Source organism: Hippocampus bargibanti, linkage group LG10 (assembly GCF_051943395.1).
Source record: "Hippocampus bargibanti isolate YZ-2025 linkage group LG10, ASM5194339v1, whole genome shotgun sequence".
Taxonomy (NCBI): Eukaryota; Metazoa; Chordata; class Actinopteri; order Syngnathiformes; family Syngnathidae; genus Hippocampus; species Hippocampus bargibanti.
Genome location: NC_142743.1, coordinates 1,672,019 through 1,695,856, shown reverse-complemented (window position 1 = coordinate 1,695,856; position 23,838 = coordinate 1,672,019). Strand labels below are relative to the sequence as shown.

Genomic DNA, 23,838 nt, shown 5'->3' with positions numbered 1-23,838 from the left:
TAAACAGTGATGTTGACTTGCTAACTACTGAACCATCCATAACAAACCTCATTAAAACTTAAAGTCCTTTGTTAAATACCAGCTGAGTTATTGTAACCGTGTAAATGGACCAACGTTCCGATTGAGGTGTCGAGACCCGAAGAGCTGGTTTCCTCCTCCTCTGAGTTGGAGATGTTTACACTACACCTGCCCAAGACATTGTAACTTGATATAGTGCAACATTTACCAAACACGACAGTGTAATCCTGTACCTGCCCCTTTGTCACTTCACCTGTATGCGTTCAACACCACCAAAGAACAATGCGCTTTCTCATCTGCCTCATGGGAAACCACACTCAAACATTGGTTGGTGCAGTCAGATCGTTTTTGTTTGGGGAGAGGTGGGAGCATTCTAACAGAAGTCATGCACATGTGAAATCCAGACACTTAACACTGAATCCAAATGGTTGAAATTGGTAATAGGATCGTCCACAAATTAGCAATTACAATGTGCTCAAGACAAATGAAGTGAGAGACGCGAAAGAGTGCTGAAATGGGGTGGGGACAAGGAAATGGGAGGAGATAGGAGGGCAGGTAGTACTGCTGGATCAATCTCTAATTATTAACCAACAGTTTACTTAAACTCTTTGCTCCATCTCTCTCTCTCTCTCTCTCTCCCCGTCTCTATCTCTCTATCTCTCTCTCACACACACACATCCACACAGCACTTATTTGGCCTGGTAAACAGAAGGGGAGAGGTGGCCAATGAAGAGGAGGGAGGGAAAAGAGGCAAAGCAAGACCCAACCAAAACAGACTGAATAGTGAGGAGCCTCTGAGAGTGTTCAAAGACAGAGGAGTCAGATGGGTGCGTGAGTCCTCAAGTAGGTGGAGAGCAAAAAGAAAAGAAAAAGAAGAAATGCTTCACAAGTGAGCGACAGGTTGCCAGAGAGAAGCCAACGTGGATAAGATCATGTCTCTAAATGGGAGGGTGGCTCTTGTGACTGGGGGAGCTCAAGGCATAGGGAGAGCCGTAGTCCAATCCCTCCTACAGAGCTCAGCTAAGGTCAGTCCGGATCTGTCTCACTGCTTCTTTTCACCACTTTGACAGTCACTCACTCCGTTGTAACATTCATCGCCATGGAGCAGATTGTGTTTTCATTCACAGAAAGGTCTTGCACAACAAACTTGACTTTTTGCCACACAAACAGTGCTCTGACTTCACCTGGCGGCACAGATTCTGAGGGCTAATATCTGCATCCCAAAGAATGAGCGTTCTGTGACAATGCTGTTTTGGTTCAACAATTTGGGAAACTATTGCATTAAACACTGTTAATATTACCCACGAATGATTCTGAGTCCTGGCAGATGAAATTTTTCGACAAACAAAACATCAGCCTAGTCTTGTTGATATTTTTGTGTCCTTTAGGTGGCCCTGGTTGACCTGAACCAGACCCGTGGGGAAGAGTGCAAGAAACAGCTGGATGCGGAATTTGGAGTTGACAGCAGCACTTTTATTCAGTGTGATGTTTCCAACGGAGACTCCCTGAGAGGTAACTGTCATTCAGCACGTGAGGAGTGAAATATATTACAGATAAAAAAGATTTCTTACAATTATCCCACGATAGGAAAGTCTTTCTTTTGCTCTTATAATTTGAACACAACACAATAGGCAATTGATAAAACATCTCTGCTGGTCAACTGGGAAATTACTTCAAAGAAGGACCTAAAACCCTCTCGTTGCTTTTTTTTTTTTCGACAAATGTTTTCCGAGAGAACGTCCTTCCTTGTGTGTCTGTGTCTGTTGACAATTATACATTGTGAGTCTGGGAACGCTTGCTGCAAACAAGCTGTGACAATCTGGTCACTTGCGGAGCTCACTCGACAAGCAGCAATCAGAGTTCGGTTCAAATGAAGCTTGTCTGGTCTTGTCGGTAGCCAGATGACTGCTTGTTTCGCTGCATTTCTGCTGTTGTTCGACAGTGCAGCGCGATCAACTTTGTGCACTCTATATGGGCAAATGTGGCTCTGAGGGAATGAAAGGACGAGCAAGGGGAAAAAAGGTTACAAGGTGTGACATTGCTTGGAAATCACGGCAGGTTAACAAGGGAGGAAGGATTCAAAATGTGTGATCGTATTACTCCTGTCAATTATTGTGCGTCGACCTTTGTTTTGAGAAGATTGCTTTTCTGAAGTCAGGTGTGTTTGTTTGTCATTGTGTTGTAGCCAAGTGTGGAATGCAGTCGCTCTCGACACATGCAGGTTTTACCACCTTGGGTTTCGTCAGTGGTTGATGAAACCTGATCGCTCTGCTCATGTATGGAGATAATTAACAAGCTGGTGGCTGCTTTTGGGAGAGATGTATGCACTCTGAAATCATTCGTTATTGTCAACCTCTGACATATTAAATCACTTTCTCAGCTGTTGTCCATAGTACAGAATTATTCTGAATGGTTGGTCGAAGTCGCAAAGTAGGTGGGTCATATGGCACTTGTTGGCAATCAATGAAAAAAAACGTTGACAGTTAGATACCCACACACACACACACATGCCCACACACACACACACACACACACACACACACACACACACACACACACACACACACATACACACACACACACACACACATACACACACACTCATACGCACACACACGGACGAACTCATCATGAATATTATTCCGCATTTATCATGGTTTCACGTTAATGTAACAGTATCATAATATACTGCAACGTTCCTTTTATAATGAGTTACAAAAAAGCAAGTTATTTATTTATTCGTTGATGTAATTGTTTCTTTGTTTATTTGCTTGTTTAATTATTTATACATGTTTGCAAGTATAAGTAAAAATAGTAAAAAGACAGCCAGTGGATGGTATTGATCGAACAAAACAATAAAATTACACCAAATCCAAGTCCTGTACAATCAAACTGATTTGGTGGAAAACCGAAACGTTTCCCATGATAATCAATGTAATCAATGTTCATTTTTTTATTGTGATTGAACAATACAAACACACCTGCTCAAAATGGAACGCTACATGAGGATAATGCGTCGGTCTCAATGAGACATGACACAAGAAAGTGACGGATAAGAAAGTGGAGGGGAGTCGAATAGTGCATTCATGTGCGCTCAGTTTGGTCGAGAACCGATTTTCGGTTGTAAACAAAAGCATAAAAAAAAAAACATTTTTTATCCATCCATCCATCTTCTGCCGCTTACCCAGCCGGGGTCGGGTCGCGGGATCAGGAAAAGAAAGTTTTTGTCGAAAATTGAATTGGTCGAGAACCAAGCCGTTCCAAAACAGAAGTTTGACTCTAAAGAGGACCTCTTGAATATTTAGGGCTATCAAAAGCCCCTCTTCCACTGCAGCAACCTTTTGTAGAACTTTTTAATTAGCATAGGTTAGAGGTCCATCCATCCATCCATTTTCCGTCGCACTTATTCCTCTATCTCAGCTGTCTTCGGGCACGAGGCGGGGGACATCCTAAATTGGTTGCCAGCCAATCGCAGAGGTCACAGGTCGGCAACACAAAATGTTGAAAATCAGAAAAACGTTTGATAGCATCTAAAATACCCAAAACACGCAGTATGATATTTTTATTCAAATGCAAAACACCAAGAAAAATGACTTAAAGTGTCCAAAATCTGTAAAAAATTGAGCTGCGAATTGGGCATTTTCAGAAAGTCCCACCCCCAGTTCGTGACTTCACGCCAAGACGTCTTGCATTGCTGGAGAATCAAAACAATGGCTTCAGATTCGGAGAATATGCTTTCTTGTTACACATCCAGTTCTGAATATGATTCAAGTAGTTCTGAAGAGGAAAGCATACATGTTTGCAATCGATTAAATAATTTATTCCATGCCATTTTGAGGCAACATTGGGGCAACAATGGATCACTAGAAAAGAGGCACAAAATGGCGACCTCCAGTGGCCACCTCCGCTTCCACAGGCTGATAAATTCCTTATATGGAGCTTGGACTCCCTCTTCTGGCGGGTTTTGGGTGCAACACGGTTCTCAGACCACACATGTACAGCAAAATACATTGACGCTACAATGCGTCTTTTTTACGGTCAGGGGGCGGTCCTTTCATGACGTCACGTACGGACTCGTCACCAACTCAAAAACAAGACTTCCTGAATATTCAGAGCGAGTCTTAAAATATAAAATACAGTAAAGTCTCGTTATATCGATATTCAAGGGAGTCCGAAAAAATATCGATATAACCAGGACTATCGATATATCCGACCCTGTTTGCATGTAATTTTCTCCGTGCGTGCATAGAAATAGTATCGATATAACCGGGACTATCGATATATCCGATATCGATATAACGAGACTTTACTGTATAGCTATATGCGGTGGAATCGTATTAAAATACGCTCAGTAGAAGTCATTTGAAGCCATTTTACAAATTATGGACACAACTTGTCCGGAGACGTCGGTTGTCCTTTAAGTCAAACTCTAAACGGGGAAGTATAAAACACAGACACGAACAGTCGTAAAAGAATTTCACACTTGCTGTCGTACGATGACATATATTTCCTTCCCGCCCACATACTCTAAGCCAGGGGTGTCAAAGTCATTTCTTGCCGCGGGACACACTATAGTTAAGGTTTCTTCTTGAGGGCCGTTATGAATTTGGGGAGGCCATTAGAATGTTTAAGCCCCTCCACATATTACATATAGAGCACACAGCAAATTAATGAATAACTCGTTTTCAAATCTGAAGTCAAGAATAATGACTGTTATTGTGGTTTACATCCAAAAATATGACATTTTGGTCAGGATCTTAGCAAGTATCATGGAATTTCACAAGTTTGATTTGCTTTCGCGGGCCGAAAAAAATGATGTGGCGGGCCGGATTTGGCCCCCGGGCCTTTACTTTGACACCGGTGCTCTAAGCAGCCATTCGTAACCGAGCTCGGCGGATCAGGCCTGAACTCGTTGGCAACACTTCAGCATTGCCGGAAGCTGATTGGTCACCCTTGGTGTCCGTCGAAAAAGCCTCCAACCCCTCCAATGTGTGCATGTGCGTGAAGCACAGTACACAGGCAATCGCAAGGGAGCTCGGCTGGAAAAAGGCGTGCAGTAAATAATCTAATTTACAGGATCTCTGTCCGAACATTTTTCAACATACCCGCAAATACGTTCGGATGTACCGTTGTTCGTAACTCGAATGATCGTAACTCAGGGAGCGTCTGTACCTCCGAGCCAGGAGAATCTTTCTGGGTCCACTTAACAATTTGGAGGGGATGGGCTGCACTGACAAACACCGAGTTGAAGAACTTGGGTGTTTGCTGTTTGTGACAACATTAGCTAACTTCTAGTGTGCAGTATTTACCAGCTGTGCGCTATTTCTTACAAATTGGAGGAAAGGAAAGGAAGAGACCAAAAGACAAAGAGGAGCAGTGTTTTGGAGTAGCGCAACTTAGCTGGCATAAAACAAGTCAATGGAAGTGAAGTAAAACAAGACTTATAGGCTGCATTCCCACTGCAGAGCATGATACCCAATTAGGATTGTGTTTTTTTTTAATCTGATATAATTATTTTTATGTGAGCTCTATGCATGCAATGTCAGAGAGTGACATACACAAAAGGGAACCTCGGGCAGCAGCGTTTACAGAAGGAAATACGGTCCCGCATGTAGAGGCTAGTCTTTTTATTATCTCATACATACTCGTTACCAGGGCTCAATCTTTATGTGGATACATGAATTCAGCAAGTGAGGGCTGGCAGAGGTGGCAAGTATTCTGACCGAATGCTACAGCGCAACTTCTACCGATTTTAGAATAAACACTATTTTACCATATTAATAATTTGTAGTTTGTAACAAGACCGCTCACAATTTACCATGTTGTCAAACACACAAAAAAATTGCTGTTTTTTCACATCGTCAACTGCAACGTTATGTTGTGCTGACTTCCTTCATTACAATAAAAGTGAGCCAGCACGACAAGCCCAACACTTTTCACTCTGCTTAATTTTTTTTGTCTGAAATATCTGCAAAATATCTATTTATCTATATAGTTTCCGATATACCCAACAAGAATTGCGGGGGATGCTAAAAGCTTTCTTAGCCGTCTTTGGGCAGCCGGCAGGGAAAACCCTGAAGTGCTGCCAGCCATTGCATGGCACACAGAAACAAACAACAGACTCACACCACTCACAACACTCACACCTTGGGGTGATTTGGTGTGTTAAATCAGCCTGTAATGCATGTCTTTGGAATGTGGGAGGAAACCAGAAACCCCAGAGAAACCCCATGCGGGCCCGCGGAGAACATGCTAACTCCACACAGGAAGGCCAAAGCCATTAACAACATGAACAAAGAAAAAATAAAAGTGAAAAGGTGAGTCATTGTATGAGGTAGGCACTAGCGTGAAGGGTCTTGCCCAATGACTGGATGGTGTTATGGGCTCATTTTTGCCCAAAACAGGATTTGAACACTCGAGCCAAACCGTTGCCTTACCAACAGAGCTGTCCAGCCACACAAATAGTCGTAAGTCGAAAATCCATTCAAAATGTTGAATAGAGATTCAGTGCTTATTTCTGATATCTTCATGATATCTTCATGAAGCGTTCGGGTCGCGGGGGTTGCTGGAGCTTAAATTAGGAATAAGCGGTACGGAAAATGAGAGAGATGAAGGGTTCGCTTAAAGGACAACTGACGTCTCCGGACAAGTTGTGTCCATAATTTGTAAAATGGCTTCAAATGACTTCTACTGAGCGTATTTTACAAAGATTCCACCGCATATAGCTATATTCTACGTTTTAAGACTCGCACTGAATATTCCGGAAGTCTTGTTTTTGAGTTGGTGACGAGTCCGTATGTGACATCACCGAAGGAACGCCCCTGACCGAAAAAAAGGACACATTGTAGCAGTCCTTCCATCATGTCAATGCATTTTGCTATGCTTGTTTGGTCTGAAAATGTCATGTTGCACCAAAAAGAGCCAGAAGAGGGCGACCAAGCTCCATATAAGGAATTTATCAGCCTGTGGAAACGGGCTGATTAATTCCACACAGGAGCTCGGTCGCCATTTTCTGCCTCTTTTTTGGTGATCCATTTCCCCCCAATGTTGACTCAAAATGGCACGGAATAAATTGTTTAATCAATTGCAAACATTTATGCTTTCCTCTTCAGAACTATTTGAATCCTATTCATAACTGGATGTGTAACAAGAAAGCATATTCTCCGAATCTGAAGCCATTGTTTTGATTCTCCAGCAATGCAAGACGTCTTGGCGTGACGTCACGATCTGGGGGCGGGACTTTCTGAAAATGCCCAATTCGCAGCTCAATTTCTTTGCAGATTTCGGACACTTTAAGTCATTTTTATTGGTGTTTTGCATTTGAATAAAAATATCATACTGCGTGTTTTGGGTATTTTAGATGCTATCAAACGTTTTTATGATGTCAGTCAGGAAACAAAAAAGTCACGTCGGTTGTCCTTAAATATGCATTTGAACTGGATTGGTTCAGTACTATAATTATTATTATTATTATTATTATTATTATTATTATTATTATTATACATTTCATTTATACGCGCCTTTCAAAACTCTCAAGGACACTTTACAGTCACAGGATATTATTTCAGCGGGTGAATGTGATCAGAACATGTTAAGAGCATGTTAACGTTGTGTTTCATGTTGGTATAAAAAGCCATTGTCAAAGTTAAGTTCACTCACTTTTTTACTTTTACTTTCTACACCTTTCACGCTTTGATGAACCTCGGTTTTTGTTCAAGAAAATAAAGCAAAAAATTTTTGGATCAACGATGACAGCCTCGTTTTTTTGTTGTCATTAATGATAACGCAAAGGAATGCGTCAGAAATCTTCATGTCTTGCTGAAGTAGCGACTAGAGAAAGGTACGTTGCGACTACCAACTGTTTTCCACTAAAACTGCACCGTGTGTGTGTAATTTCTGGTTGTTTCTCTTTTGAGGATGCAAAAATGAGACTGCGGATATTCTGATTTGTCTTTGGTTTATGTAATTATGGAAGCCCATTTATTTTATTTTTTTACTGCTCTTAGAGCGGTCATAGAAACCCCCAACAAAAGGATTGTCTTCATAAAAGTAGGTGTCAAAAAATTTCCCTTGTGTATACATTTGTCTGAAATCATTTACCAATGCCGTTTGATTTCTGTCATTCAGGCGCCTTCCAGAGTACAGTTGACCAGTTTGGTCGTCTAGACATTGTTATCAACAATGCTGGAATCAACAACGAAAAGAACTGGGAGAAGACCATACAAGTAAACCTGGTGAGGTGATAAGATCATAAGAGGTGTAGAGTTTGTTTATATTTCCTGAGGATGACCATTTTTAATGTGCTCCGTGGAATCCTCTATAAGGAGTATCTCGTGTTTTTCCAAATTGATTTGTGGTGATTCACTCCCACCTGATCACATGGCTGTATGTCTCATACACACTCGCAAACTGCGGTAGGTAGATCCTTTGAGACAGTTTGGCGGCCAACCACAGACATTAACGAACATAGTATTGGATTGAATTGGATTTACCTTTATTAGTCTCGCAGTAGAGAAATTTTCATTTCACATCAGCTAAGCTAAAAGTAAGAGATGAAAGGAAAGAATAAAGTAAATACAGGAGCTGCTGGAAAGGCAGCCACTCTCGCGGCGCCATTTTGAAGTCAAAAGAACAAAAAACAAAATCACAAACAATATCACAACACAAAGACACAGAGAATCACTCATTCTTAAGCACTTTCTGTACTCTTTGTGAAGCAATTCTAGATGAAAGAGGAGAGGATCAATGCATCCTTTTCACCAGTGGATCAGGGACATCATGGTGGAATGTGCACATCTACTACAAGCGAAATGTTGAAAGCAAACACGCAGCTGTAGCATCCATTGACGAAAAGAGATTTGTTTTAATGGCAAGTGAAATATAGTGAATTTGAACACAAACGGTCAGATTTTTTTTGTGTCACAGCCATTTTTTTTCTCCCCGTTGTTTGGATTTGGAAAAAACAAAATACAGAAGCTGTCATCTTGAAGTAAAAACAAACAAACTTAATAAACTTAATAACAAATACCATGACAACACAAAGACACAGAGAGTCATTTATTTTTAAGCATTTTATGTAACCTCTGTTAAATGAAGCAGTTTTCGATGAAAGAGGATCAAAGCGTCCTTTTCACCAGTGGATCAGGGTCTCCCGCAATATTGTTCCGCTCCATTTTCCCATCTTGAGCCTTCCAACACTGATTCACACAGACAGAGAAAGAGAGAGAGAGGGAGAGAGCGAGAGAGACAATAACACACAAACACACACTGCTTTTTTTTTTTTTACCAGCAGCCAAATGCCACGATATACCACTAACATTCTCAAAGGAGGTGAAATTAACTTTTCATTAACACGAAAAATGGCAATCAGTTTCTGATGTGCCCTGCCCAAAATCAATCAATTTTAAATCCCGTCTGCTGGGTCAAAGTAATTAGCCCACCCTTTGGGTTAAAGTGACCCTGCAAGTAAGAATGCGCTACACTGAGGTTGGGAGTTAAATCCCTCCAGCATCTTTTTTGACATTCCAAATTGTATTCATTACTTTCACAACCCCTTCTGCATAGGTCAACCCACTTCACCTAATTCCAACCCTCTTCACGACCAGAGAATATGTCCTGGAGTTTCCTTCAAGACATTGTCGAAAAGGCTTTTTAAAGGGTAGAGTACATTCATCAATATTTATCAGAGGAGTGAGGCCACTACAATACAATTTAAATGAATTTGTACACATTAAACTTGTTTCCTCTAGTACTATTTTAGGAGTCGTTTGACTGATTACCTGTTCCTGCTAATTCTTTGTCCGGAGGTGTAATACTGTCAACTCTTATTTGTCATTCAAACAGTGTTTTGGTGGTGCGGGGGGGTGGGGGTTATAGCTTTCTACAAACTCTACCTGGATATGAGAAAACCCAATCTTTAATGAACATATATCTTGAAATAGAAATGTAACCTTAAAAATGAGAGAATCCGTTTTGCGCTCATTATTTCCCTCCAAATAAGGCTTGGGACTCACCCTCAAATATGAACCACTTTTTCATTTTGCATTTTGATGATGATGTTTCAATCCAAAAGTAGGTTGATGATAGCATTGCTAATCCAGAGGTTCTATTATTATTTTGGGACATGGGGCCAAGAAATATAATTATTATTATTATTATTATTATTATTATTATTATTATTATTATACATTTCATTTATACGCGCCTTTCAAAACTCTCAAGGACACTTTACAGTCACAGGATATTATTTCAGCGGGTGAATGTGATCAGAACATGTTAAGAGCATGTTAACGTTGTGTTTCATGTTGGTATAAAAAGCCATTGTCAAAGTTAAGTTCACTCACTTTTTTACTTTTACTTTCTACACCTTTCACGCTTTGATGAACCTCGGTTTTTGTTCAAGAAAATAAAGCAAAAAATTTTTGGATCAACGATGACAGCCTCGTTTTTTTGTTGTCATTAATGATAACGCAAAGGAATGCGTCAGAAATCTTCATGTCTTGCTGAAGTAGCGACTAGAGAAAGGTACGTTGCGACTACCAACTGTTTTCCACTAAAACTGCACCGTGTGTGTGTAATTTCTGGTTGTTTCTCTTTTGAGGATGCAAAAATGAGACTGCGGATATTCTGATTTGTCTTTGGTTTATGTAATTATGGAAGCCCATTTATTTTATTTTTTTACTGCTCTTAGAGCGGTCATAGAAACCCCCAACAAAAGGATTGTCTTCATAAAAGTAGGTGTCAAAAAATTTCCCTTGTGTATACATTTGTCTGAAATCATTTACCAATGCCGTTTGATTTCTGTCATTCAGGCGCCTTCCAGAGTACAGTTGACCAGTTTGGTCGTCTAGACATTGTTATCAACAATGCTGGAATCAACAACGAAAAGAACTGGGAGAAGACCATACAAGTAAACCTGGTGAGGTGATAAGATCATAAGAGGTGTAGAGTTTGTTTATATTTCCTGAGGATGACCATTTTTAATGTGCTCCGTGGAATCCTCTATAAGGAGTATCTCGTGTTTTTCCAAATTGATTTGTGGTGATTCACTCCCACCTGATCACATGGCTGTATGTCTCATACACACTCGCAAACTGCGGTAGGTAGATCCTTTGAGACAGTTTGGCGGCCAACCACAGACATTAACGAACATAGTATTGGATTGAATTGGATTTACCTTTATTAGTCTCGCAGTAGAGAAATTTTCATTTCACATCAGCTAAGCTAAAAGTAAGAGATGAAAGGAAAGAATAAAGTAAATACAGGAGCTGCTGGAAAGGCAGCCACTCTCGCGGCGCCATTTTGAAGTCAAAAGAACAAAAAACAAAATCACAAACAATATCACAACACAAAGACACAGAGAATCACTCATTCTTAAGCACTTTCTGTACTCTTTGTGAAGCAATTCTAGATGAAAGAGGAGAGGATCAATGCATCCTTTTCACCAGTGGATCAGGGACATCATGGTGGAATGTGCACATCTACTACAAGCGAAATGTTGAAAGCAAACACGCAGCTGTAGCATCCATTGACGAAAAGAGATTTGTTTTAATGGCAAGTGAAATATAGTGAATTTGAACACAAACGGTCAGATTTTTTTTGTGTCACAGCCATTTTTTTTCTCCCCGTTGTTTGGATTTGGAAAAAACAAAATACAGAAGCTGTCATCTTGAAGTAAAAACAAACAAACTTAATAAACTTAATAACAAATACCATGACAACACAAAGACACAGAGAGTCATTTATTTTTAAGCATTTTATGTAACCTCTGTTAAATGAAGCAGTTTTCGATGAAAGAGGATCAAAGCGTCCTTTTCACCAGTGGATCAGGGTCTCCCGCAATATTGTTCCGCTCCATTTTCCCATCTTGAGCCTTCCAACACTGATTCACACAGACAGAGAAAGAGAGAGAGAGGGAGAGAGCGAGAGAGACAATAACACACAAACACACACTGCTTTTTTTTTTTTTACCAGCAGCCAAATGCCACGATATACCACTAACATTCTCAAAGGAGGTGAAATTAACTTTTCATTAACACGAAAAATGGCAATCAGTTTCTGATGTGCCCTGCCCAAAATCAATCAATTTTAAATCCCGTCTGCTGGGTCAAAGTAATTAGCCCACCCTTTGGGTTAAAGTGACCCTGCAAGTAAGAATGCGCTACACTGAGGTTGGGAGTTAAATCCCTCCAGCATCTTTTTTGACATTCCAAATTGTATTCATTACTTTCACAACCCCTTCTGCATAGGTCAACCCACTTCACCTAATTCCAACCCTCTTCACGACCAGAGAATATGTCCTGGAGTTTCCTTCAAGACATTGTCGAAAAGGCTTTTTAAAGGGTAGAGTACATTCATCAATATTTATCAGAGGAGTGAGGCCACTACAATACAATTTAAATGAATTTGTACACATTAAACTTGTTTCCTCTAGTACTATTTTAGGAGTCGTTTGACTGATTACCTGTTCCTGCTAATTCTTTGTCCGGAGGTGTAATACTGTCAACTCTTATTTGTCATTCAAACAGTGTTTTGGTGGTGCGGGGGGGTGGGGGTTATAGCTTTCTACAAACTCTACCTGGATATGAGAAAACCCAATCTTTAATGAACATATATCTTGAAATAGAAATGTAACCTTAAAAATGAGAGAATCCGTTTTGCGCTCATTATTTCCCTCCAAATAAGGCTTGGGACTCACCCTCAAATATGAACCACTTTTTCATTTTGCATTTTGATGATGATGTTTCAATCCAAAAGTAGGTTGATGATAGCATTGCTAATCCAGAGGTTCTATTATTATTTTGGGACATGGGGCCAAGAAATACTCAAGATAAGTTGTTATTGTGGTGTAGAGGCTTGGTCATGACCATTGAAGTTGGGCAAACGGCAGCTCTGACTGACACAAAGACGATAATGAGCAAGAGTCAGAAGACTTGAAGAGAAGAAGAATTTATCAGTTACAGTAAAGTCTCGTTATATCGATATCGGATATAACGATAGTCCCGGTTATATCGATACTATTTCTATGCACGCACGGAGAAAATTACATGCAAACAGGGTCGGATATATCGATAGTCCCGGTTATATCGATATTTTTTCGGACTCCCTTGAATATCGATATAACGAGACTTTACTGTATTATCATTATCATTTTACAAGCTCAAGATGATGCTCAATTGAATGTATGCATATCCACACAGAAACGTCTACACGAAAGTGAGCAAAAAGTCATTTGCTGTATGTCTACAAAAGAATTGAATTTCCTCAATTTGGGTTCAACTGAGAGCTGAGAAGTGCATTTTTTCCAGTTTTGCCCGTTGAGCTCATTAAGAGGAGGAAATTCCTCATTAACAAACAGATGTACTGTTTGTTCTCGAAAGGACTTATCTGATCTATGTTTGGGGTATGTGCTGACCAAGCCACTTCTTGGATGTTCACATGCTTCAAATAATTGTTCCCTTCACACACCCTATTCACAATTTATTCTGGTCAATATTCTAATTCACGGTTGTGAGGAATGTCACCAAGGTGAGGTTGTCCCTTTCTTTACAGACATCGGTCATAAAAGGGACCTATCTGGCTCTGGAACATATGAGTAAGGAGCATGGCAAGGAAGGAGGCACAATAATCAATGTATCTTCTATGGCAGGTAACAGTCACACACTCATGTGCAGACATACCATATGTCGTGAAATGGCATGCGCAGCCAGCATTTTGAACTTTTGAAAGGCAGATTGAATTCTTACTTCGGCATTGACAATGACATTGATTTGATGAATAGAGAGATATACATGTGATTTGAGACGTGAACAATATCTTCTATCAAAACCTCACTTCGCACAAATGACCCTTCTATGAGCCTTTTTACCAACAGAACCCACAAGTATCACATGTATGGATGTAAGATTAAACAGGAGTGTAGACGGGCTGTACTGTGTGGCTGAGTAAATCTTCTTCAGGGACAACCGACACCATTTTTTTTTTTTTGTTTCCTAACTGACACCAGAAAAAACATTTTATAGCATCTAAAATACCCAAAACACGCAGGCTGATATTTTTCGTCAAATGAAAAACACCAATAATAATGACTTAAAGTGTCCCAAAACTACTTCAAAATGACCTCGCGATGGCGAGTTTCAGAAGGTCCTGCCCCCTTGTTCCTGATGTCACGCCGAGACGTCTTGCTTTGCTCAAGAATCAAAACAATGGCTTCAGATTCGGAGAAGATGCTTTCCTGTTACTCATCCAGTTATGAATATGATTCAAATAGTTCTGAAGAGGAAAGCATAAATGTTTGCAATCTATTAAAGAAGTCCTCCCATATCAACTCGAGCCGTCAGGATGCCAACGTAGCGTCCCAGAAAATGCACAAGATGGCGCCCAAGCTCCGTTGGAAATGGGCTTACTTGTCTGCTGGGAATTTGTGTCAGCTAGTATGAAATAGTAGCCTTGGTGCAACACACAACGATTCACCATCACGTTATTTATGTGTTTTCCTTCTAATTTCGCCATCAACACGAAGCTTTCAGACCAAACAAAGTACCCAAAATGCATTGTGTGTCGCTTTCTCGGTCAGGGGCGTTCCCTCCGTGATGTCACGTAGGGGAATCGCCATCAACTCGAAAACAAGAATATTCAGCGCGAGTCTTAAAACAAAAAATATAGCTCTATGCGGTGGAATATTTGTAAAATACGCTCAGTAGAAGTCATTTGAAGTGATTTTCAAATTATTGACACAACATGTCGGGAGGCAACGGTTGTCCTTTAAGGCACTGATTTAACACTCTTTGACTGAAATGTCTTGTGTTTTCGTGCTGATCTTGCTGGTGGTACCAACAACCTTGTAAAACAGATGCCTGCGCCACATCATCTTGCTTCTCTCAGTGCAGTCAAGCAGCGGACCACTCCTGACCTCCCAATAGGACCAAATTTATCATAGCTCCTGAATATCAGACACACTAGCAAAAATATTGTGCCTGCTATTTTGTTCTATTGGTCACTGCTCAAAGCTCTTTATCATATATGAGGGTGTGAATGTAGATCGGGTGCTAAATCAACAGCTTGGGCTTTTAGATTACAGTAAAGTCTCGTTATATCGATATTCAAGGGAGTCCGAAAAAATATCGATATAACCGGGATTATCGATATATCCGACCCTCTTTGCATGTAATTTTCTCCGTGCGTGCATAGAAATAGTATCGATATAACCGGGACTATCGATATATCCGATATCGATATAACGAGACTTTACTGTACTTTCCTCTTCATCACAGCGAGACCGATACAGAGCCAATACAGAGTCCACCAATGTTTTATGACCGAGTCCAATTTCCAGGCCAAATTCCAGGGGGAGGGCATGGTTGGTGTTCAGTCGTGCTTTGTCTGAACCTGCGCTGAGGCATAAATCCCTCAAAAAGCATAAACCTCTCCGCCATAATAAGGTGACAGCTCAAGGAGGAGCTGTTGTTCTTTCTTTGGTGCTTGATGCTATATGACTAATTAACACAAATATAGCTGTAGATGTCTTTTGTGGTTTCTTTCTCTTGCAGCCTTCTTGCACTCTCCTCACCAGCCTGTCTACACGGCTACAAAACATGGAGTCATTGGTTTCACCAGAGTTATGGCCGTAAGAAGTACACGTGCAGACACAATGCACACACACATGCACACACCATTGGTCGTGAGCTATTAGTCATGTAAAACAAAAGCTACATTTTGAATATTGTCTAGTGTGGAAAGTCAATGTTTTTTGTTTGTTTTTTTACAGGATGCATCTTCTCAGAGTGACTACGGTGTCCGTATCAATGTGCTGTGTCCTGCCTTTGTTGACACCCCTCTGCTCCATTCAGTCGAACAGGAGGAAAACATGGGGAAATTTGTCAAATTCAAGGATGATTTCAAGCGCAGCATGAACAAATTTGGAGTTTTACAGTGAGTTTGCCCTCAAAGACACATGCAAACATCAAAGTAATCCATATTCTTCTGTAATCATGCAACTTTAATGAACTGGCTCGGGTTGAAAAAAAATCTTCCAAGATAGGAGTTGTCTACGGTGGTACCTCTACTTACGGAATTGTCTTAATACAGAATTTTCAATTACAAAACGTCTCCACAGGAAAATATTGCCTCTTGTTCTGAAAGAAATGTCAAGATATAAAAGGTAAAAAAATGACAGTATGAGCCACTACTTTCATTTAATTGAACGCAACATACTGGCTCTGCCATTCGATAACACAAAGCATCTTCCTGGCATCCCATTGGCTCAGAAGTATTTCATCCAAAAGTTTTCTATTTGTTTTGAGTGTGTGTGCGGGTGGATGGTGGATGGGGATGGTGTTTAGTGGTATAGTGTAAGATGCTAGTCAAACTTTTAAATAGTAAACAGTCCCCCGCACCCGAAAATTGTACCAGTGAACAAACCAGTAAATATTTGTCCAAAAAAAAAAACAAATTAAAGTACATATTTAAATGTATATATATATATATATATATACGTATGCTGTAATTTCACAGCTCATTTCCTCTCTCCTTTCTCTCGTTGACCAATCTGCAGGCCATCAATGATTGCAGAAGGCATGATGAGATTGATCACTGACACTAGTCTAAATGGGGCAGTGATGAAGATAACATGTTCCAAAGGAATCCACTTCCATACGTATGAACCCATGTCTGCTTGATCCTCGCCTAACGGACTGAAGAGAGTGGCATTAGACAGCGGTAACCTGAGAGACTGAAACGAAACAGTCTGGTGCATCAGTACAACTTGTGACGGCTGTGTGGGAAACCTACCAGAAGAGAATCCACAAATGTTTGGAATCTATTGCACAAAGTGCCCTGAACATTACTGAAGTATGTAAATACAATAAAATAATGTGATTTATGATGTGATATCAATTGCATGAATGCAACAGCAGTTTTGCTACAATACGTACTGAATTAAGCATGCGACTTCAGCAAAACAAAACTGCAACTCAATGGAACAAGGCTTTTCAAGGAGATCGGACCAGGATGTCCAGTGAAAATCTACTCCAATTGATGCCAACTATGCATTGAAAAAAGTGTGTGTCTGTGTGTGTACCGTAAATTCGGGACTATAAGCCGCTACTTTTTTTCCAAAACTTTCAACCCTGCGGCTTATTTATGTAATTTTTCTAACGGCCGCCAGCGGCACTTGAGTAGTAAAGGTAAGATTTAGACCGGTGGAATATATACGTCGAGGAAGACTGCATCTTCTTGTCTTGTGCATAAATTAAATTAGCGTGAACATACCCTCATCATGGAAAATGCAAAAAGAAAGACATATGACGCAGCTTTCAAGCTAAAAGCAATCGAGTAGTCCGATAAAGAAGGAAACAGAGCTGCTGCACGTAAACTTGTCAGGAACGAATTGATCGATGATATGTTTTGCACGGGTGAATGAAAAAGGAGGGGTGACGGGTTTAAGTGAGGACCGGTAAAGGTGAGGGACAGACAAAAAAAAAGGTGAAGATGGGGTAAAAAGTTGGTTAAAGAAAAACCAGCGGCGGGGTGTGAGAGAAAACAGAGGCTCGACCAGACCCTGTGGATTTTTTTTGCACGTTAGCACAGAGGAGTTTGACCTGAACTCTCTGAGAAAGATTAAAGTTATCGCTGACTCTGCGATAGATGAGGCGAGGCGGCGACGAGCCACCTGTTGTGGACGCGGCGGACAATAGTGGATATATATTTTTCCCTCCCATACCTTTGGAAATATACACTTTTTTTTCCTTGGATTACTTTCAACTGGACCCGGACTCTGCAAGCCTGCATCAAACCTTAAGTGTCATTTTCCCGGCTGTGATTTTTGGACTGTGGACTTTAATGAAGGACATTTAGTTTCATTCGCGGGACTTGAAGTCGGGTTTGGGTTAATTTTGTGTTTGTGTTACATGTTTTAATGTGGGCACATGTGGCTTATGTACAGGTGCAGCTTGTGTATGTACAAAATCAGTTTTTCTCCTAAAATGTCTGTCTTTTCTTCAGTGACACTGTCTCCAGTCCAAACATCATGGCTGGTCTCACCACGGTTTTATACACTTCTCCTTTCATCCTAGCGGAAACCCTCCTATCACACATCATACCTGACATTTTTCTCCAGTCGCTCCAGCCTGCCTGGACACGCTTCTTCACCTCTTTTCCACACTCTCCATTGCTCTGACAATTTGACCCCAAGTACTTAAAATCCTCTACCTTCTTTATCACTTTTCCCTGTAGCATCACTCTTGCAGTTGGATCCCTCTCATTCACACACATATATTCCGTCTTGCTGCGACTGATCTTCATTCCTCTCCTTTCCAGGGCATATCTCCACATCTCTAGTTTCTCCGCCACCTGTTCCCTGTTCTCGCTACAGATCACAATGTCATCTGCAAACATCATGGTGAAAGGAGATTCTTGTCTAACATCGTCTGTCAGCCTGTCCATCACCATAGCAAATAAGAAGGGGCTCAGAGCTGACCGCTGGTGGAGTCCCACCTCCACCTTGAATTCCTCAGTCATACCGACAGCACACCTCACAACTGTCTTACAGTCATGATACATGTCTTGCACCGCTCTGACATACTTTTCCGTCACTCCAGACTTCCTCATGCAATGCCACTGCTCTTCTCTGGGCACCACCGCCACCTCTCCAAGACACTTCCATACCTCGATTGGTAAATCATCAGGCCCGAGTGCCTTTCCCCCCTTTATCCTCTTCAGCGCCCTCCTCGCTATCCGCCATCCTTGCTAATGCTTGCTACATCTTGGTCCACAACAGTCACGTCTTCTACTCTTTGTTCCTTCTCATTTTCCTCATTCATCAATTCTTCAAATTACTCTTTCCATCTTGCCATCACACTACTGGCACCTGTTAATACATTGCCATCTCTATCCTTAATCACCCGAACCTGCTGAAGGTCCTTACCATATTTGTATTTCTGTCTCGCCAGCCTGTAAAGATCAGTCTCACCTTCCTTGCGGTCCAGCCGAGCATACAAGTCATCATAGGCCTCTTGTTTGGCCTTTGCCACCTTTACTTTAACCGTGCGCTGCATCTCCTTGTACCGCTGTCTTCTCAGTGTCCTTCCCACTTCTTCTTTGCTAACCTCTTTCTCTGTATACATTCCTGCACCTCCCCATTCCACCACCAAGTCTCCTTATCTACCTTTCTTCCACTCGATACACCAAGTACTTTTCGACCTGTGTCTCTGATTATGTTCGCTGTAGTTTGCCAGTCATCTGGAAGGACCTCTTGCCCACCCAGTGCTTGTCTTCCAAAATGTCATGCAACACTCTTCCTTTTTCAACTTCCACCATTTTGTCCTCACTTCAGCCTTTTGTTTCTTCATCTTCCTCACTGCCAGCGTCACCCTACACACCACCAACCTATGCTGTCTGGCTACACTGTCACCAACCACTACTTTGCAGTCACTGATTTCCTTTAGATGGCGCCGTTGACACAAAATGTCGTCTACCTGTGTACTTCTGCCTCCACTCTTATAGGTCACCCTATGTTCCTGTCTCTTCTGAAAGAAAGTATTCACAATAGCCATTTCCATTCTCTTAGCAAAGTCAACCACCATCTGTCCTTCAGCGTTCCTCATCTGGAGTCCAAACCAGCCCATCACCTCCTCATCATCTTTGTTTCCTGCGCCAACATGTCCATTGAAGTCTCCACCAATTACAACCCTCACACTTCTCGGGATGTTCTGTATGACTTAATCAAAGTCCAACCAAAATTTCTCCTTCTCTGCCAGCTCACATCCTACTTGTGGGACATACCCACAAACAACATTGAACATCACGCCTTCAATTTCTAGCTTCAGACTCATCATTCTATCTGATACTCTTTTTACTTCTAAGACATTCCGAACAAACTCCTCTTTTAAGATAACCCCAACTCCATTTCTCTTTCTGTTTTCACCATGATAGAACAACTTAAACCCTGACCCTAAGCTTCTAGCCTTGCTCCCTTTCCACCTGGTCTCCTGGACGCACAGTATGTCTACCTTCCTTCTCTGCATCATGTCAACCAGCTCTCGACATTTACCTGTCATTGTTCCTACATTCAAAGTTCCTACCCTTAGTTCTATACTCTTAGCGTTCAATTTCTCTCTTTTCCTCTGGGCACACTTCCCTCCTCTACTTTTTCGACCAACAGTAGTCAATTTTCCACTGACACCCTGAAGGTCAACAGTACCAATGGCGGCCGTTGTTAACCCAGGCCTCGACCGATCCGGTATGGGATTCAGAGGTTTGATTCGCATTTGTTTTGGCAATTTTATATATATATATATATATATATATATATATATATATATATATATATATATATATATATATATATATATATATATATATATATACGGATATATACGGAAACCAATCAGCTGATATACGCTTCAGCATCAGTGATCCTAGAGATGCTTGGCAACAAGAGCAACCGTGAGAGCCACGAGATTCATTACCCACCATGAAAAAGACGGTTGGAGGCTAAGATCAAGGCGGCTTGGAAAGATGTGAGTCAATTGACGGAGACCCAGAGAGGTGTTAATAAAAGGCCAAACCCAAGAGGTACACGCAGATAACCATACCTGAAGCACTCGAAACTGCCAAACAAAGGCTCCAGGCCTTGTCCAGTCGCCTAAAGAGGTACACGAAAGAGAATGAGGCCAGAAGAATAAACAGGCTGTTTGCAACACAACCTGCGAAAGTGTACGCTCAGTGGCAGGGTTCCAACAGCAGACCAGACCCTCCAAGGCTGGAAACTGAAAGATACTGTAAAGGCATATGGGAGAAGGAGGTCACACATAACAGCAGTGCACAATGGCTGGTGACTCTGAAAGAGGAGCACAGCAACCTCCCTGAACAGAACCCAGTTACCATCACAGCGGCAGATATACAAGAAAGAGTCTCAGATTTGAAAAACTGGACCGCACCAGGCCCGGATATGGTCCACACCTACTGGCTAAAGAAACTCACGGCTCTCCACAAGCGCCTAGCAGCACAAATGAACCAGTTGCTGATGGATGGGACTCACCCAGGATGGCTAACCGAAGGGCGAACAATCCTGATCATGAAGGATTCCGCAAAGGGTGCAGTTCCTTCCCACTATCGACCAATAACCTGTCTCTCCACAACATGGAAGCTCATGTCAGGCATCATTGCGGCTAAGATAAGTGGACACATGGATCAATACATGAGCAAAGCACAGAAAGGCATTGGTAGAGATACTAGAGGTGCCAAACATCAGCTGCTGGTTGACAGAACAGTCGCTCAAGACTGCAGGTCCCGACATACCAACCAGTGCACAGCCTGGATTGATTACAAGAAAGCATATGACTCGATGCCACACACATCACTGAATGCTTGGAGTTGTATAAGGTCAACAGGACCCTGAGAGCTTTGCAAACTCGATGAGGATGTGGAAAACCATACTTGAAGCCAATGGCAAGCCACTAACGCAAGTGCCCATCAAATGTGGCATATACCAATGTGATGCACTCTCCCCACTTCTGTTCTGCATAGGACTGAACCCCCTCAGCCAGAAAATCGCCAAGACAGGCTATGGATACCCCCTCAAAAATGGAGCTACGATCAGTCACCTCCTCGACATGGATGACATAAAGCTGTATGCTAAGGATCTGGGAGTCTATGCCCATTTTGCTGGGCATAGACTCCCAGATCCACACAACCAGGATCTACAGCAGTGATATCGGGATGTCATTCGGGCTGGAGAAATGTAGTCGGATTGGAGACTAAGAGGGGCAAGGTAGTCCACACTGAAGGGGTCTCACTCCCTTAAGGAACAATAGCAGACATTGAAAACAGCTACAAGTACCATGGTATACCACAGGCCAATGGCAACCTCGAACTAGCAACAAGGAAAGCGGCTATGACCAAATACCTCCAGCGGTTGAGGCACATCCTCAGAAGCCAGCTCAATGGCTAGAACAAGACCCGGGCAATTAACAGCTATGCCCTGCCAGTGATCAGATACCCTGCAGGAATAATAAGGGGGCCAAAGGAAGAGATCCATACCACGGATATTAAGACCCGAAAACTCCTCACCATGGACGGAGGGTTCCATCCCAATTCAAGCACCCTGAGATTGTACACAAGCCGTAAGGAAGGAGGCCGGGGACTAGTGAGTGTGAGAGCCACTGTCCAGGATGAAACATCCAAACTCAATGAATACATCAAAGAGAAGGCTCCAACGGATGATGTACTCAGAGAACGTCTCAGACAATGGGGAACAGAGGATGAGGTGCTGGAAGAGGGACAATCATGGGAGGAAAAGCCCCTACACTGGATGTACCACCGAACCATAACAGAAGTGGTTGATCTCAAGAAGTCCTACCAGTGGCGAGAGAGGGCTGGCCTAAAGGACAGCACAGAGGCACTCATCCTGGCTGCTCAAGAGCAGGCCCTGAACACCAGAGCCATAGAGGCACGGATATACCACGCCAGGCAAGACCCAAGGTGCAGGTTGTGCAAAGAGGCACCTGAGACAATCCAACACAGAACTGCATGGTGTAAGATGCTGGCAGGGAAAGCCTACATGGAGCACCATAACCAGGTGGGTGGCATAGTCTACTGAAACAGGGGGTGAGACGAGGATTTTTTTTCCTTATATATATGTATGTATGTGTAGTTTACCTTATAACTCAGGGGTCGGGAACCTTTTTGACTAAGAGAGCCATAAAAGTAAAATATTTAGAAATGTTTTTCAGTGAGAGCCACACGCACGCGCACACATACAAACGCTCGCGCGCGCACATACAAACGCTCGTGCACGCACATACAAACGCTCGCGTGCGCACACACACACACACACGCGCGCGGCCACTTTTCAACAAAATATCAGAATGTATTATTTAAAATAACTTTGTGATAGTACTCGCCGTTAACATGGATGGTTTTCCGTTCCTCGTGTTTGGTAAAAATCCAGGCAAACGATCGGAATGAAACTCAATTTGCCGGTCCAGAGGTGAAGTTACTGCTAGCTAGCCTGCACACGGCTCATAAGCTTCCACGCTTGCTATCTGCAATCTACTTCTCGCAGAAGTATGTCGATGCTAACGTTAATATGGGGCTTGTTAAAATGTCACTGACATTCGACTGTTTCATCGATGGTATTGTTTCATTGCAAATTAGAATCAGAACATTTTCTCTCCTGTAATGCTCCGGTGCATCCACGCTGAAGTGCACTAGTTGGGCGTGAAGTGCACTAGTTGGGCGTTTACCTGTTTCAACATGACAGCCACTATCATCCAATCAAAATGGCGCTTTCGGCCATTCTAGGTCAGTGTCATCCAATCAAAATTGCGCTTTCCGCCAACTGCAGCCCCAACGGGAAATGAACGACGAAAAAAAACCACAATTTGTATTTAGTTTTATCGGCGAGCCCTATGCAATCATCAAAAGAGCCATATATGGCTCGCGAGCCATAGGTCCCCGACCCATGTTATAACTATTTGTAGTGTACACACTCATATCATGTTTCAGTCAAATGTTCCACGCCTTAAGTCACAGCCGATTGGCTCCCTTTGAAATGAGGTCATTCTCGCTCAGGTATAAATAACATCTGTTGGGGGAACAGCCCCCCCCCCCCTTCACTGGTACCTTTTCCTCTCTCTTACTCTGCGCTCTGGCTGAATAATAAATATTCTTTTCTTTATATCACCGTACTTCCTGCTGATTGAATATTTAGATGACACATATGAAGAACTGAACCAGAAGAAGAAGATTGAATCCGACAAGATTCAAATCTAACAGACATCTTTTTTCCATAGAAGGAAATGAAGTTGAGAAAACCACAGC

The 23,838-nt window shown here is 42.0% G+C and overlaps 1 protein-coding gene across 1 annotated transcript; it reads left to right on the top strand.

The window, feature by feature from the left end:
• Nucleotides 1-686: 686 nt before the first annotated feature.
• Nucleotides 687-18,000, top strand: hpgd (15-hydroxyprostaglandin dehydrogenase). The gene is made up of 7 exons (XM_089005893.1): nt 687-1,043; nt 1,407-1,530; nt 8,146-8,252; nt 13,570-13,666; nt 15,567-15,643; nt 15,785-15,948; nt 16,571-18,000. Exons 1-7 carry the CDS (start codon nt 951-953, stop codon nt 16,692-16,694), a joined length of 786 nt encoding a protein of 261 aa, XP_088862019.1. The 5' UTR covers nt 687-950; the 3' UTR covers nt 16,695-18,000.
• Nucleotides 18,001-23,838: the final 5,838 nt, after the last annotated feature.